Genomic DNA, 14,199 nt, shown 5'->3' with positions numbered 1-14,199 from the left:
GTCCAGGCTCTCTGGTATTTCTACAGCGTCGACATGAATTATATTCTAACTCTGCTAAAGAACGTATGGATTACAAGTGAACTGTAATTTCCCTCCCGATCGGACACTTGCCACCCAGTGACACTGAAGTGTTTATTTTACACTGTTGCCGGTAATTAGTTCTGGACAAAATCAATTAAGGCCACACCAAATTACAGCTGGAAATTCAGGAATCATGGCTGTGTCTAAGAAGATAAAAATGCAGAGGGGGTGTGTTTCTGAGAGCCGAGTTGAGCAAAATGTGTCCTATCATTTCTCACTTTAAACAAATAAAGACATAAAGGGAGTGTGTGGTTTCTGGACACACACAGGGTGTGTTCATGTTTGAAGACCAATCTCAAACTTTTTCCTGGTTCTTTCTTCTGGGAATATGATTACAAGTGTGTGTTAGGACTTCAAATGGTGCCTGTTACAATGATCTCTAGAAAAAAAAAAAGAAAGACAAAAAAAAAAAAAAACGAAAACTGCACACATGTAAGTACAAGTATCAGCTTACAGTTCAAACACTGCTTATAGCTCTAAGCCTGATTTTAATCAGATTAAATTGCCATTTGCTGGTGTGATCTATCTCCTCACCACTGAGACAATACTACCACTATCATTTAGTAGATTAAAAACTCTTAAGAGATACCCATCTGTGTCATAGCACAAGACAAAACACATCTTAAATGTTCATGTCATAACAGCTATAAACTCTCTTCATTACTATCTACTGTTTATTTCCCTTTTTTTAATATAGAAACACAGGAACACAGACTAAATTTCAAAATGTATTCAGGGGGAATTGGAGAGTTTGCATCAGTGTAAGCGGGTGAAGATTTGATTTCTTACTCTGTGTGCGGAGGTACAAAAATGTAATTAATGTCTACCATATGTATATTGTTTTAAATCAAGTATGTCTCCCACTGTGCTTTTTATTAAATTAGAAGTCCTGCGATCCAATTTGTTTTAAGATTTCATAGTGTCTCTGTTTAGTCGCTGAAGCCTGCAGCTTTGGTTACACGGTCTTGTTCAAAGATTTTCATCTGAAGCCACCACTAGGTATATGACCCCACTCCCCTTTTCAAAATATTACCTTTTCTGTCACTGCCAAGACACACTATCACTCACTCTAAAGTTTATTGGCGCTGAGGAGAGGTGCAGAGGAGCTTGGCTGCATCAGTACTGTGATGACCCACCCCAGATAAATCAAAACAGTGCAAGAATGTTGCTTTGATGTTGTTAAGGCATCACAGAACTGTTGATAGGTAGTGTATGGGGTAAAAAAGACAGAAAAAAAAAAACATGGGAAAACCACTCTCACAGCTTCCCCGAATAGCTTCCTCTATCAATAATGCTACCTGTTAGTGCTAAGGAAAGTACCTATTTCCCCCTCATCGACACAGAGGACAGTTTGTTTGTTTTTCTCTTCCTGCTCTGTGATTTTCACATATTTCCTGTCACCTGCGCATCCCTAGGGTGAAACTCCACACGCTGGGTTGCAGAATGTCATGACGACAGGAACAGCAGAGAAATCGGACAAGAGCAAAAAGGTTAAATATTACATATTGAGGGAGGGATTAACTCCCGAAATTAATCACAAAAAAACAGATAACAACTTGTCAGGATCTAAATAAAACAAGCCAATAGCTACAAAAATATATATTTCAACAGACGGGCTATCATTAACTGGATCCTTTAGGCGCTTAGCACCCATTCTTTTCAAATAAAAAAGGGGGAGAGCGAGAAAAAGGAAGGGGATTGGAGAGGATGGAGCAGAGGGAGGTGAGGAGGAAAGAGATCTCAGTGTGAGCAGTAATCAGAGGGAGCCAGCAGGGGGGACAGGGAGAGTTGGTGGGGTCAGAGCAGAGCACCACTAAGCAGCCCCTCTCTTCATTAGCAGCCTCTCTAAGGGGGGCGTCACTGGCCTACCTGTCCAGCAGATTATTGAACCGACTAACCAGTGGCTCCCACCCGGCGCACACACTCTCACACACTCTCCCCTCTCTGACTCCCACAGACCCAGAGGAATCACGACCTAGCTGCAGCCTCACTGACAACTTGAACTTTTTCTTTAACCTCACGTAGCACCGCTAGGCTGAACCGGGGCCTCTACTCAATGCATAACAAGGACATTTATACCTCTCTATTTTCTCTGTTCTTTTATTTGGAGGGAATGCCACAGCTCAGCTTTCTGCCAAATCTCTTGTTTTGTTGTAAGACTTTATTTTGGCTGTTTTTTGTTCTCGTAATCTACTTCTTTTCTGGCTTATGCTGTTATTTGATTCACGACCTGTGAGTGAGAATAATAAGTATATATAAAATTATCTAATGCAATGGTTTACAAAGTGGGGGGAAGGGGACTCTCGTGGTATTTAAGGGGTTTCCAAGGAGTCCTCAGCAACATAAGGTATAGTTTATTTTCACTTCAATAGAAACTGCTAAAAAAAAAAAAAGAGAGAGAGAGAGAGAGAGAGAGAGAGTGTGAGTTATTAGATTGACATTATATTTTTATCTCACCACTTTGAATGTATTTGCCAGTGTTTACCTATGAAATCTTAACAATTTAATACTGAACACAAACTAAACTTTCTTTTCATATCAAGGTCTCTACGGTAAAATCTCTCCAAATGGGGATCCACGGCTTCAAGAAAGTCAACTTGGGGGTCCAGAGCATGATAAAGTTTGAGAGAGAGGGAAACAGAAAGATAGACAGTAACACAGGCTGCAGATCAAAAATAAAAGCCAACATCTTAAATCGTGTGACCGGGTAAAGGAAATAGGAATTTCATAGATCCCTGGCTGGTCTGGCAGAGAGAGAGAGCAGCACAGAGATAAAAGTAATCAAATGACACTTGTGGAATGTAAATTGGCATTCTTCACTGTAGTAGCAGCACCAGCACAGGCTCAGGAAACATCACCGACACACACTCAGATATAGGCCAAAATACTGTGCAAAACACTAAATCCATACATTCTAACTGAAGACAGAGTGGAAGTACTTTTTCTGGTGCTTTAAGTGGGCCCATTGATCTCAATCTCTCTCTAACTTTCCCTCTTTCTCTCCCTCCCTCCTTCGCTCCTTCCCCTGTCTCCTGGAGCATTCAGACATGTCCATGTTGAAATCAGCCACACTGACATGAAACGCCTCTGTGTTCTTCTGCTTGTGCTCCACTGTCACAGGTTGGCCGCGAGCTCCCTGAGTTTCCCTGCTTAGAGGTGAACCGTAACACAGAGACGCATAAGCAGGCAAAACTCTGAGCTGGACCGAGACAAGTGAACTGCAAAAGTCACTTACAATGTCAGGTTTCAGCGATGTTCAGCTGCAACATGCATAACATTGGAAAAAGGCACATTTCAACATGGGTTAAGTTTTTTTGTGCTCATATCAAAAAACACAATTTACATTCATCAAAAACACAGACAAACTTATTTTGCATAAGCTCTTTTCTGATACACACCATCATAAACAAGCCCCCCAAAAAACCTGCTGAAACAAAGGATTAAATATTTTAGGAAATCACTAAAATGTTGTATAATATCTTGCAACACAGAAATTAATTCTACAGAAATGTGCTGGAAACAGGGTTTTCAACAGAGGGATTTGTGTTAGGCCTGACAAATAATTAGGTAAATGTTGCTGACAGCTATAAACTGATGTTATGTTCTTATTTACATGAGTAAACACAAATGTTTTTTTTCTTTTGTATTTCACAGTATTTTCTGACACTATCCTCGGTCAGTTAATCATTTCTCTTTATGAGACAATTTGCAAATACTAAGGCCTGCATCAGGAGTTACTCTCTAATGGCTTGGGACAGCAAAATCACATACACAATTAACAACATTATTTGACAGTTCCTTTTACTGGAACTGGAGTGTACATTTTGCTCCTTTAGCTTCATTTTTATGTTTAAAATGTAGCTGTTGGAAACAGAGCAGTATTGGGTTTGAGGATGAATACACACTTTTAAAGGAAGGCAAAACTATAAAACAAGAAATAACTAATAGCAGTAAATATTTTTATCAACTTTTTTAATGTGCTGGATTATCATTCTCAATTCTGAACAAGGCCTTGTTAGGTCTAGTGGCCTGCAATGACAATTGTTGATTTTACAACACAACGTGGAAAGAGAGAATTAAGAAAAAGTTTCACAAATGTTTAAAAATGTGTTCCTTTAAAGTATTCATATAAAACTAAGTATAGATGAGTGTTACAAAACAAAGACAGGAAATGGGGGAAATTGCTTATGGACTTGATTATCATTTTTATCTGCTCTGATCAGATCAAATGACAGATCGCACAAACCTTTAAAATGTTACCACATCTCTGATTTATTCCCATGGTGTGCTTCATCTGAATAATTTAATAAGCACAAGTTTAAAAAAAAAAAAAAAAAAAATCATATTTACCATTGCTGCATGTTGTATCTGACAGACCTCGGGGCTCCTGGCACTTTTCAAACTTGGCGTCCTCAAAAAGTCTGATTTCGCCCTCAAGTGGGGAACTTTCTCCTCTTCAATACTTGTACTCTGTTTGACGTGATTCGACACTCGGCGTCCTTTATCAGAAACTTATCATCGCGGTTTATGACAGTTTTTGGAATAAGACGGAAAAGCCGTCAGTCGTTTTTTTATCCCAAGACTCTGTGTACCCAGGTTGGTTAAATGAGGGAAAAAACGCGCGTCAAGACGTTTGGAAACGCGTCGGTCTCACGGATAGGAACGCACGACCACGACACTGTGTCCCCCCTCCACCAGCACCTCTTTTTCCTAATCATAAACTGAAGTCGAAGAGACACGAGGGATCGCTGACAACCAGAAGCTGCGTTGTAACGGCTTGTCCTACCTGGAGAAAAACGCAAAAAACGCCTTCTCACACTCCCCCGGTGATTTCCTTCTGCAGAGTCAGCGCAGTTCGCCGAGGAGGGCTGCGGACGGTCCGGGCTGGAGAGAAGGTGGCTGCTGTGTTAACTTGGGTGAATTCAGACCAGTGTGTTACGCGCCTTGTGTGAATGTAACCCGAGTGACTGCGGGTCCACTGAGTTTCTATGGGTCCTATGAGTCGATTCACGATGTTGTGTCAGGACGAAGAGTCACAGCAGTGTGCGACAGTGCGCCAACTTGTACTAATAAAATCTTTAGCCCCAAGACATGAAAACGGCAAAGTGACGGTCGTTACAGCTTGTGAAATACTTAAGAAAAAAAATACAATCAGATTTCGGTGATATTTCCCCCCCCCCAGTGTGTATTTAAACTCAGATATTCTATCTTTCAACAATATTACAGCCCTCCTACGAAAACTAATAAATGGTTGCCACATGGATTATAATAGTGTCATACTGAATAAACGGTGTCTTTGAATTATTCCCTGCCTTTTGTGAACGTTGCTTTAAAAATTTTGATGATACACTGCACTTTTCTTAATATTCAGCAAACTGTTAACTTTTCACTTTCTCTGCGAGGCACGAGACCATACACTAGCACACGCAGGCACGCACGCGCACGCTCACCAGCGCGCACTCAACTCTGGATATGTAAGACACTTGGAAATTGTTTATAATGTGTATATGTTCTACAGGGATGTGTGAGGACACGGAATTCCTAAGTTGTGTCCCTCAGAAGTGGGCTCGCTCATTAATGTTTCATTGTGCACTTGTTTTTATGAGGATTTGCTCAACATTTGACTGAGACATCTCAAGAGTGAAGTGTTGAAGGAGTGAGGAGTGTGTGTGCGTGAGTGTGTGTGTGCGTGAGTGTGTGTGTGTGTGCGTGTGTGTGTGTGTGTGTGTGTGTGTGTGTGTCAGGGGGAGACGAGGGTAGAGTGAAGCAAAAAGAGAGACAGAGCGCTCCTCAGAGTGACTGCCTGCCTGCCTGCCTGGCTCCTCCACTGGGGTGAGAGAGGCAGCCGAATCCCAGGGCAGTCATTTCTATCAAGTCAAGCGTCTGGAAGCCCCACTTGCATGTTTGGTCAAGGGGTAAATAATAGATCAGGGATTAGGCTTGTGTAGAATTCATTCCAGGGTAACAAGCTACTGGGGTCCCAGGATATGCATATTCATTTCTTGGCCAAGGCCGTGGGAGAGCGAGGACCATATGCCTGTTTGTCAGAGGGCTTAGATTGCTAATTAAATGAGATATTACATAGTTATGTGAGCAACAAAACAAAGCCTTTAAAGGATTGTCCAGAAAAATAGGTGTTTGATTCTATTTTTTGTTGACTTCAAAAGCTCTGATGTTGTTTTAATTTGACTTGGGAAATGATTTTTATCCAGCAGTTTATTAAGCATGTATACATCATTAGAGCTATGTAAGTGATGAACATTGTGACATACTGTACATCAAAGTGAAACATTAATGACACAAAACATCCATGCATGCTGTCAGACATGTAGGCCAGATGTGCTTAAATACATTGATAAAGACATTACAATTAATTAGAGGGGCCAACAGTCAGTGGGTGGTACCCTGCTTTATTATCCTTTTTTTCAGCAGCGATGTGAAGAATTCCTTGTGTACATGTAAAAATGTTGGCCTCCAAAATACGAATATTATAACAGTTTTATTTGTTTGTTTGTAGCATATTTGCTTACTTATGATGTGTTAGCAGTATTTTTGTCAAATTAAATTAGCTCAGGAGAGTTTCGTTTGGTAGCAGAAATTATTTCCTAACCCTCCCCTGTTTGTTAGTTGAATGTTTGCCAGTATATTGGTCTGCAAGTATTGTAGCTTGTGTAGCATAACATTACTCTTATCCTTCCTCTGTGCTGTATCCACTCTGGCTGTGAAGGTAGCCGACCGACTGCAGTCCAAAATATGGAAATATGTCACATGAAAAAAAGAGTTACATATTAAGAATTCACTGTTGGGTCTCCTGTAACTGTTGTGGACCTAATTCATTGGGACACCTGTGATGGGAAGTGTTCACTTAATAATCCTAATGATAACGCCACTCTCACAAGCTCAACCCTGTAATATTTAGATCAGGTGGTTAGTGAATGGCGTTTCCGCTCTGATGGTGTGGTAGATTGATAGCATTGTGGCCCAGTGTCATCCACAGTTACCACAGGCGTTTTACTAGATTGCTCTTTACTTTTCAGCATCTGAGGTCACATCCTGTGCACTGATAAAAGTAACAAATGACCAAGAACAAACTGTGGCATTTTTTTCAACTGTTTAGTTAGTTATATGAAGAGTCACACCACCTTCCAGCTGTTAATGTGTGCAGTGGTGGAAAAAGTATTCAAATCATTTACTTAAGTAGCAATATTGTAATGGAAAATATTCCAGTACAAGTGCAAGTGCATTTGTACATTCATAGTAGGGCATACATAATGCAATCATGATGTTCCTTAAGAAAAAATACACCTGTTGTAGCAGTAGAAGGTGCTTAAGTATGAAAAGTATAGGTTGTCATGGCGAAGAATGGTCCCTCTCGGGTTTGTGAAGTTATTGATGCCTTAAGGTGTCAGAATAAAATATATTTGTAGTTGTAACTGCTCCATATACTGTTGGTTAGTTTATCTAATGCGTCATATATTCTGCTTTTAATGTAAAAGCTTATTCAGCAAAGTAATTAGTAAATACATTCGCCAGATTAATTTAGTACACACACTTGAGCACTCTTTCTGAAAGTCATCAGTGAAGGCAGCTTGGTTGGGGAAGGAGAGTATATGTTTATCTGTCCCAGTGACAGGATCCCACTGTTCACTAATTACCCAGCGGGACCATTGATAATGAGCTATTGAACCTGCTACTGAAGTGTTCTACCTCCTGGGATGGCCATCAGCCGCTGCACTGCAGTCTCAGATCTATCAAAGCCACAGAGGTCCTCCTGTTCATCAAGTTCCAGTCACAGCTGCAGCATGGAAAGGTCAGTTTGATCATCCAAAGGAACCCAGGAGAATTTTCCTCTGACTGGTTCACAAGTTCTCCTCACCAATCAGGGAGTAGTTTGTGGGTTCAAGAGCCGTTCTTTGCTGATCAATTTTTTCTAAGGCCAGAGAAATGTTAGGCTAACTTGTGTTTTCATAGATGCATGTGTGCTATCATCACCATCACTTCAGGCACTGAGTGTACCACAAATTATACAAGAAGAAAGGGATTCAATGGGCAAGACTAAGGAAAAATTGCACTATCACACTACAGAGAGGGTGCTCTGTCTCCACAAATACGCATTTCAACTTCCAGGCTCTCTCTGACTGGACAGCATTTACTCAGACAGATCAATGTCCCATGTCCTCTAGCTCGTGTACTCAAGGGAAATATGAACTTAAATACAACCTCACCACCTTTCCTTACTCTCTCACCAAGCAAAGGACAAACTCTCTTGCATGAGCCCAGGGGAAATAGTCTGACTCCTCATTCCCACACAACCCGAGGGGGCAACTGGGGGTTGGGGTGGCACGGTACATGGGTGAGCCGTGAATGAGCATGGCCTTAGGGATCATGGCACCATGGGTGCGTGCACGCACATACACACACATTCACACACTGTTGCCTGCAGGAAGTGGGTCTTGTGTGGATCAATTCTTCCTTTATGAGGGTTCTTGTCTGCTGAGGATGGGACCAGAAGGTCATCAGATGGGAGCCAAGCAGAGGCCCTGAGCCGTAGCACTGGGGCAAGGACTGGGGTTAAGAGATGAACAAAGGGGCTCGTACACTCTGGGGTATGTGTGGGGGGTCTTCTGGGAGGTCAGTGACATTGCATGCATACGGGGATGCACATGATGTCAAGAGTGTAAGGTTTGCGGTAACAGAGACATTGAGCTGTGATTGTCTGATTAAGGTATGCAGATATTGTGGGTCTTACGGCTGAAAAGAGAAGTACGAGCTGGGGAAGAGGAGACGTAATCAATGGCCTCTCTGTCATGGGGTTTTGTAAGGCAGTCCAAGGTCTCACAGGGTTTAGCATGAGGATGGCTCATGCTTGAGGTCAAGAGTGGTTGACAGTGCTCCCAGGCACTACAGTGAGAGATATAATTTTCCTCTCCAGGTCCTGGCTTGAATGACAGTGTATACAAACTAACCCCAATATTTGGACATCAACATACTGAGCAATTCTAAAAGTTTGTGAAGGGCAATTTCAATTTCTTCTTTCTTTCTTTATATTTTTTATTGTCCATTGTTTTTCAAAAAGAAAATATGACACACACTATTAATAGAGTCATCAGCAGAGCCAAAGAGTGACTGTGATGTGTTCAAAGACTTAAGTCTCACATGTTGGAGCTTGTCTCATTTCTATGCAGGAGTGACATTCTGCTAAACGGAGTGCAAGTATGACATCCCAACTGACATTTACACAATCAATGTTTCTTTTAAGTCGGCACTTGTGACTCTTTAGTATCTATTGTCATCTCTTGAAGTTCTCAGGTTTTTTCCTCCCTCAGCATCAAAGCTAGGCCACATTAATGCAGACAATATCCCTACTTACCTGAGGCAGCAGGCGGAGACGCCGCTTCCAGAATTCTCCATGGAGTGTCATGTTTTTCCCGGGGATGTGCTTCTCTTCCTTCCTCTGTCAGCATCGGCACACCAGTGCTTGTCATTCGGTTCCTGAATTTTTCATGCAGGTGCATTTGCATGATCGGGATTCAGTGTCACTTCTTCTCCATGTAGATTAAATGCTGCCAAGCACTTGAACTTCCCTGTGACTCTGTTGAGGCAGAACAGAAGTGAGAGGAGCATTCTCACTGGGACTGTCACTGCAAGAGCCCTCTCATTTCATGGGGTGGCTCTTCGCATTATAACAGTAGCGCAATTAGACATGAAGGGCCCACAAAGACAGCTTCAAACATCAACCAGTTTAACACATTTTCTAACAATTCGTGGCACCCAATAAAGAAATGTAACCATGCTCTAGCAATTTATAGTGAGACAACATTGAGCCTTGTTGAGAAGTGCACAAACTCTCAGTAGCTCATAAAATAAAAAAAGGAAGATCTAGTTAATGCACTGCAATGCTGGACAAAAAGGAACTGTGCTGTGCTGCTGAGTTACATTTTGCTGTGAGCGATTTTCCAAGGACAATGTGAACCAGTGTTACAAGTGTTATTCATAAAGGCAAGAACTAAAGGAAGCTATTTCTACCAGAGGAGTGGGTTCAATCACTCGGTCATATCCCTGTCCCTAAATTTACTCCACAGGTCACAACAGTGACTGCAGATGAAAACATTGTAGCTTCCAGCGTGTCTTCGTAGTGTCAAACCAACAATTCCTGCCTGCTGGGAGAATAAATGGACATCGCAGCAGACTGAATGTTGAATTGACGATTCAGCTTCTTCAATCCCATTACAAAATGACCAATACAATGCAGTTGGGGTGCTATGGTAGGTATAATGCTATTATTAAAACTGTGTATTAAGGGTAGTTCATGTGGGTCTATTAGTAAACATTATTATTTACACTCCCTGTTGTTTTTGATGCATATCTTACCAGTGTATATTTGGTTGATTCAAATCCAAATACTGTGAATCTCTCTTTGGCTCAGTCTGTTATGATAATTCAAATATAAATTATGTAGAGGTAAATTCCCAGCTTATTCAAAATGTACTGGGACATGCTTATTCTGTAGGTCTTTGTAGACTTTGTAGATGTTAAATCTGAGTTGAACAAATTGGTGCATTTTTCAGGCAAAGTTAAAAGTTGACCATAGTCTCTGATAAATTGTTTTAAACTGGCAATTAAACTAATGTAAACATTGATCCAAAAACCCAGTTAGAAAATTCTGTAGGTAGCGGTACCAAAGTACACTTGATACTCACCAGTATCATCAATTTATTCAAATAATTCTGGCAAACATGATACACAGGAACATTTTTATTTTTTTTTTTTTTTTTGAGAAACAATGTTGGATAAAATTATGTGTAACCTGTTTTACACATCTAAGAAAGTCACTAGATGAAAGAAGTAAAAATGAAATGATGACAGAGGTTGAATTGAGTAAGGACGTGGAAAAAAATAGTCTTTTTTTTTTTCATTCTAAATGCAGGAAGCACATCATTGGGGAGATGAAAGAGGGCTGGGCTGAGAGCTGCATTTTATGTGCCTAAAATGTTCTTAGATCTGGATTAATCTGTCATTAGTGGGACAGACAACAAACACTTAAAAGAGAGAGATACACGCTGCTGCAGACATAGGCAGGCACAGTGGCAGGCACTGTCAAAACATGGTGCAACATGCCTGTGTAGCAACTGGAAGGGTTGGGGGCCAAATTATATGCATTTGATGATGAAAGAGAGGATAGTCATAAGATGATCCCTAGGGGTTTTGTCAGCTTCTTCAGCTGGAATTCGACTGCATGTGCCATTAGGACCTGTTGTCCTAATGAAACAGTTAGTGTTGCCATACCATCTATTATATGTTGTTAATGGATTGTAATGTTTCTTGTGAGCAAAATTATACTTGACATGTTGATACTGACTATGTCAAATGAAAACTATAGTTTGAATCTGCGTAAATCTGGTTGATTGTATCCTTAGGGGGAAAAAAGTGTAAAAAAGACAGGAGCCAGACACAGAATAGATGCACAATAGTCACTGGAAACAGTGACCAAAAGGCTCTGTTGAAAGAGCAAGAGAGAGAGAGAGAGAGAGAGAGAGAGAGAGAGAGAGAGAGAGAGGCTAATTCATAAATACCGTGTGTCTGTTTGTGTGTTTGGATGGGTAACAGGGGGCAGGCAGATGTTGCGCATTACGTACCAGTCTACTGCCTCTAAAATTGTTCCGCAAATGAGGATCCTAATGAGAGGCAGTGTTTGTGGGTCAAGGAACAGCCTAATCATGCTAAGTCAATTGCATCCCTTCTCTCTCTCTCTCTCTCTCTCTCTCCCTCTCTGTGTGTGTGTGTGTGTGTGTGTGTGTGTGTGTGTGTGTGTGTGTGTGTGTGTGCATAGAAGGCAGTGAGCAGATGAAACAACATTTGTCTGAGTGAACAGGAGTGCCAGTCCTCATATTTCTTCATTTCTATCTCTTACCCTGCTCCAAATCTGGCCTGACACTAAAGTGCATTAGCCATACAATATGGAGTTGTCTTGTCTCACCCGCAAAACAGATGTCAAACACACGCCGTTGTTAATTTTTGTAATTTGGCTTTCTCTTGTGTGCTCTCAGTTCTCAAAGCCCACAGTATGGGTTCAAGATTCATAATTTGAATGCCCATAATTCAAGCGCAAAAGAAAATATGTTTGACTTACAAAGGATTATTAAAAACATAAAAAAACATAAAGCATATTTCAGCAAGGGCAGGGTATCAGCGTGTCCATTAAAAGAAAAGCAACATATATAAATAAAGTATGGGCTATAAAGTGCAATATAAAGATCAATATCACATCTCTTTACTGTCTTTCACGTGGCTGTTGAGCTCTGATATGACAGTGGAGATTTATAGCCTTGTAAAACAGCACTTCTGGGCACAGGGCACCTCCGCTAGGCATGGAAAATATTAGTACAGCATAATACATAACAAAATTTCACAATACCTCTCCTTCCCTTCTCTTATTTAAAGTGTGTTTTCTATGAATGATACATCACTCTTTTTTTTGACACATACTATGCAATTTAATGTTCTTGTTATTTTTGTTCCAATTATAGTGAGGTTTTATTGTCTCATCATTGATTTTCACTGCATTACACTGTTGATGTTTTCTTTTATTTAAGCTCACTACTAATAAAGTATAAGTATTAGTGTGGTAGTAGTATATCCATTCATAGGCTTCCTTTGAAAGACCACACACTGTAATAATCTTCTTGAAAGGTGTGTTATTGAAAATGGAAAAAAAAAATGAAGATTGAAAAACTCTTGAATTTCATCTAGCATAACAGGTTCATTCCTTACTACTCATGAATTTACTGATTTTCTTTTTTGGACATTTTATCACCCTGAGGGAAATTATCTCTATTTTTAACTTAAGTCCAATAAAAACAAAAATGGGACTACAAATCACAATATTCCACAGTACTGAATTTTAAAAGGTAGTGCAGATTAGTAACAATCAGAATATGACTGGATTGCCTGGATGCTGAGGTGGTGGATCTCTTTGGTGATTTCTACTTGTGCAATTCATCCATAATGAACATTAAATGAGATTTGGAGAGGCTGTGATGTGTTGTCCATGATATTCTCAGACATTTTGCCTACTAATAAATAAATAAATTAGTGTTTAGATCCATTATTTATTCTGTTTCATGCTTCCTGGATGTTTTCTTGCACCCCAGGAGGCAGGGCTGCGGTACCTGAGTGTGGTCTCGGTCTTGAGACCTGTCTTGAATCCAGATTCCATGGTCTCATACTTGTCTTGGATTCAAGCATATTTTGTCTGCCCAGGACAGACTGGCGACCTGTCCACTGTGCCTCCTGGCTTCCCCTGCTTGTCAGTGCATGCTGGGATAGAGTCCAGCCCCACACAAGCCTAACACAGGCCAATCAGCCAAAGACAGCCAGTTGCATTTCCTCCTTCCACTACAGCAGATAATCTACTAACATGTATGACTTAAATTATTTCACTTAATATCTAGTATGCCCTACCAGTTACACGCCATTGTCTGGTAATAGCTTTGCCCCATGGTGGTCTTTGCTCAGCTTTGCAGCACTGGTCTTGGTCTTGGCTTAAACTCAGATAAACTGATTCTGATGACAGCCCAGCAGGAGACACGGGGCCTAATTTAAAGAGTCAACTGGCCAATTCGGCAGGGCTGCCAACCAAGGTTCATGAAAGCTGCAGCTTCATGAAACGACGTTATGAAGTCTGAAATGGCAAGACATGATATTGTTATTGGCACCAAATCATTGGAGGGTTGTGGAAAAAAAGTAATGACAAGAAAACATGAGCTTGAAATTTTATTCCCTGGTCCTTCAGACGCTATCGAATAAATATTTGTCTGTGGCTCTTATTGTGATAAACAAGTTTAACAGGATGAGTGTTAAAGTGTTGAATTCAATATTAATTATTATGTATTACATTATATATGTACTAGATGCTTTATATGATGTACTATATATTATATCTTTCCCCTTTTGAATTAAATGTTGTGTCACCAGGGTTTTTAATCTCGTTTTCACAGACACACTTTAATCCAACAGCATCAGCTTTTATATTCCAAGGATCGGACTACTGCCGTACTTCGCCGGTGACTGTCGTGAAAACACGTAAAGAAGATGACGCCACGGAGCAGAAACGGAAAA

The 14,199-nt window shown here is 40.6% G+C and overlaps 1 protein-coding gene across 3 annotated transcripts in view; it reads right to left on the bottom strand.

Annotated features, from left to right (window-relative positions):
* bnc2 (basonuclin zinc finger protein 2) overlaps positions 1–4,816 on the bottom strand; it is a 167,071-nt gene extending 162,255 nt beyond the window's left edge. For all 3 annotated transcript variants that reach the window (XM_030062153.1, XM_030062127.1, XM_030062144.1), the window contains exon 1: positions 4,432–4,816. In XM_030062153.1, coding sequence (XP_029918013.1) covers positions 4,432–4,434 — 3 coding nt within the window. In that variant the 5' untranslated portion in view covers positions 4,435–4,816. The remainder of the gene's footprint in view (positions 1–4,431) is intronic.
* Positions 4,817–14,199: the final 9,383 nt, after the last annotated feature.

The sequence above is a fragment of the Myripristis murdjan genome, chromosome 1, assembly GCF_902150065.1.
Source record: "Myripristis murdjan chromosome 1, fMyrMur1.1, whole genome shotgun sequence".
Lineage (NCBI taxonomy): Eukaryota > Metazoa > Chordata > Actinopteri > Holocentriformes > Holocentridae > Myripristis > Myripristis murdjan.
Note: the sequence above shows the minus strand (reverse complement) of the source record. Positions and strands in the feature narration are given on the sequence as shown.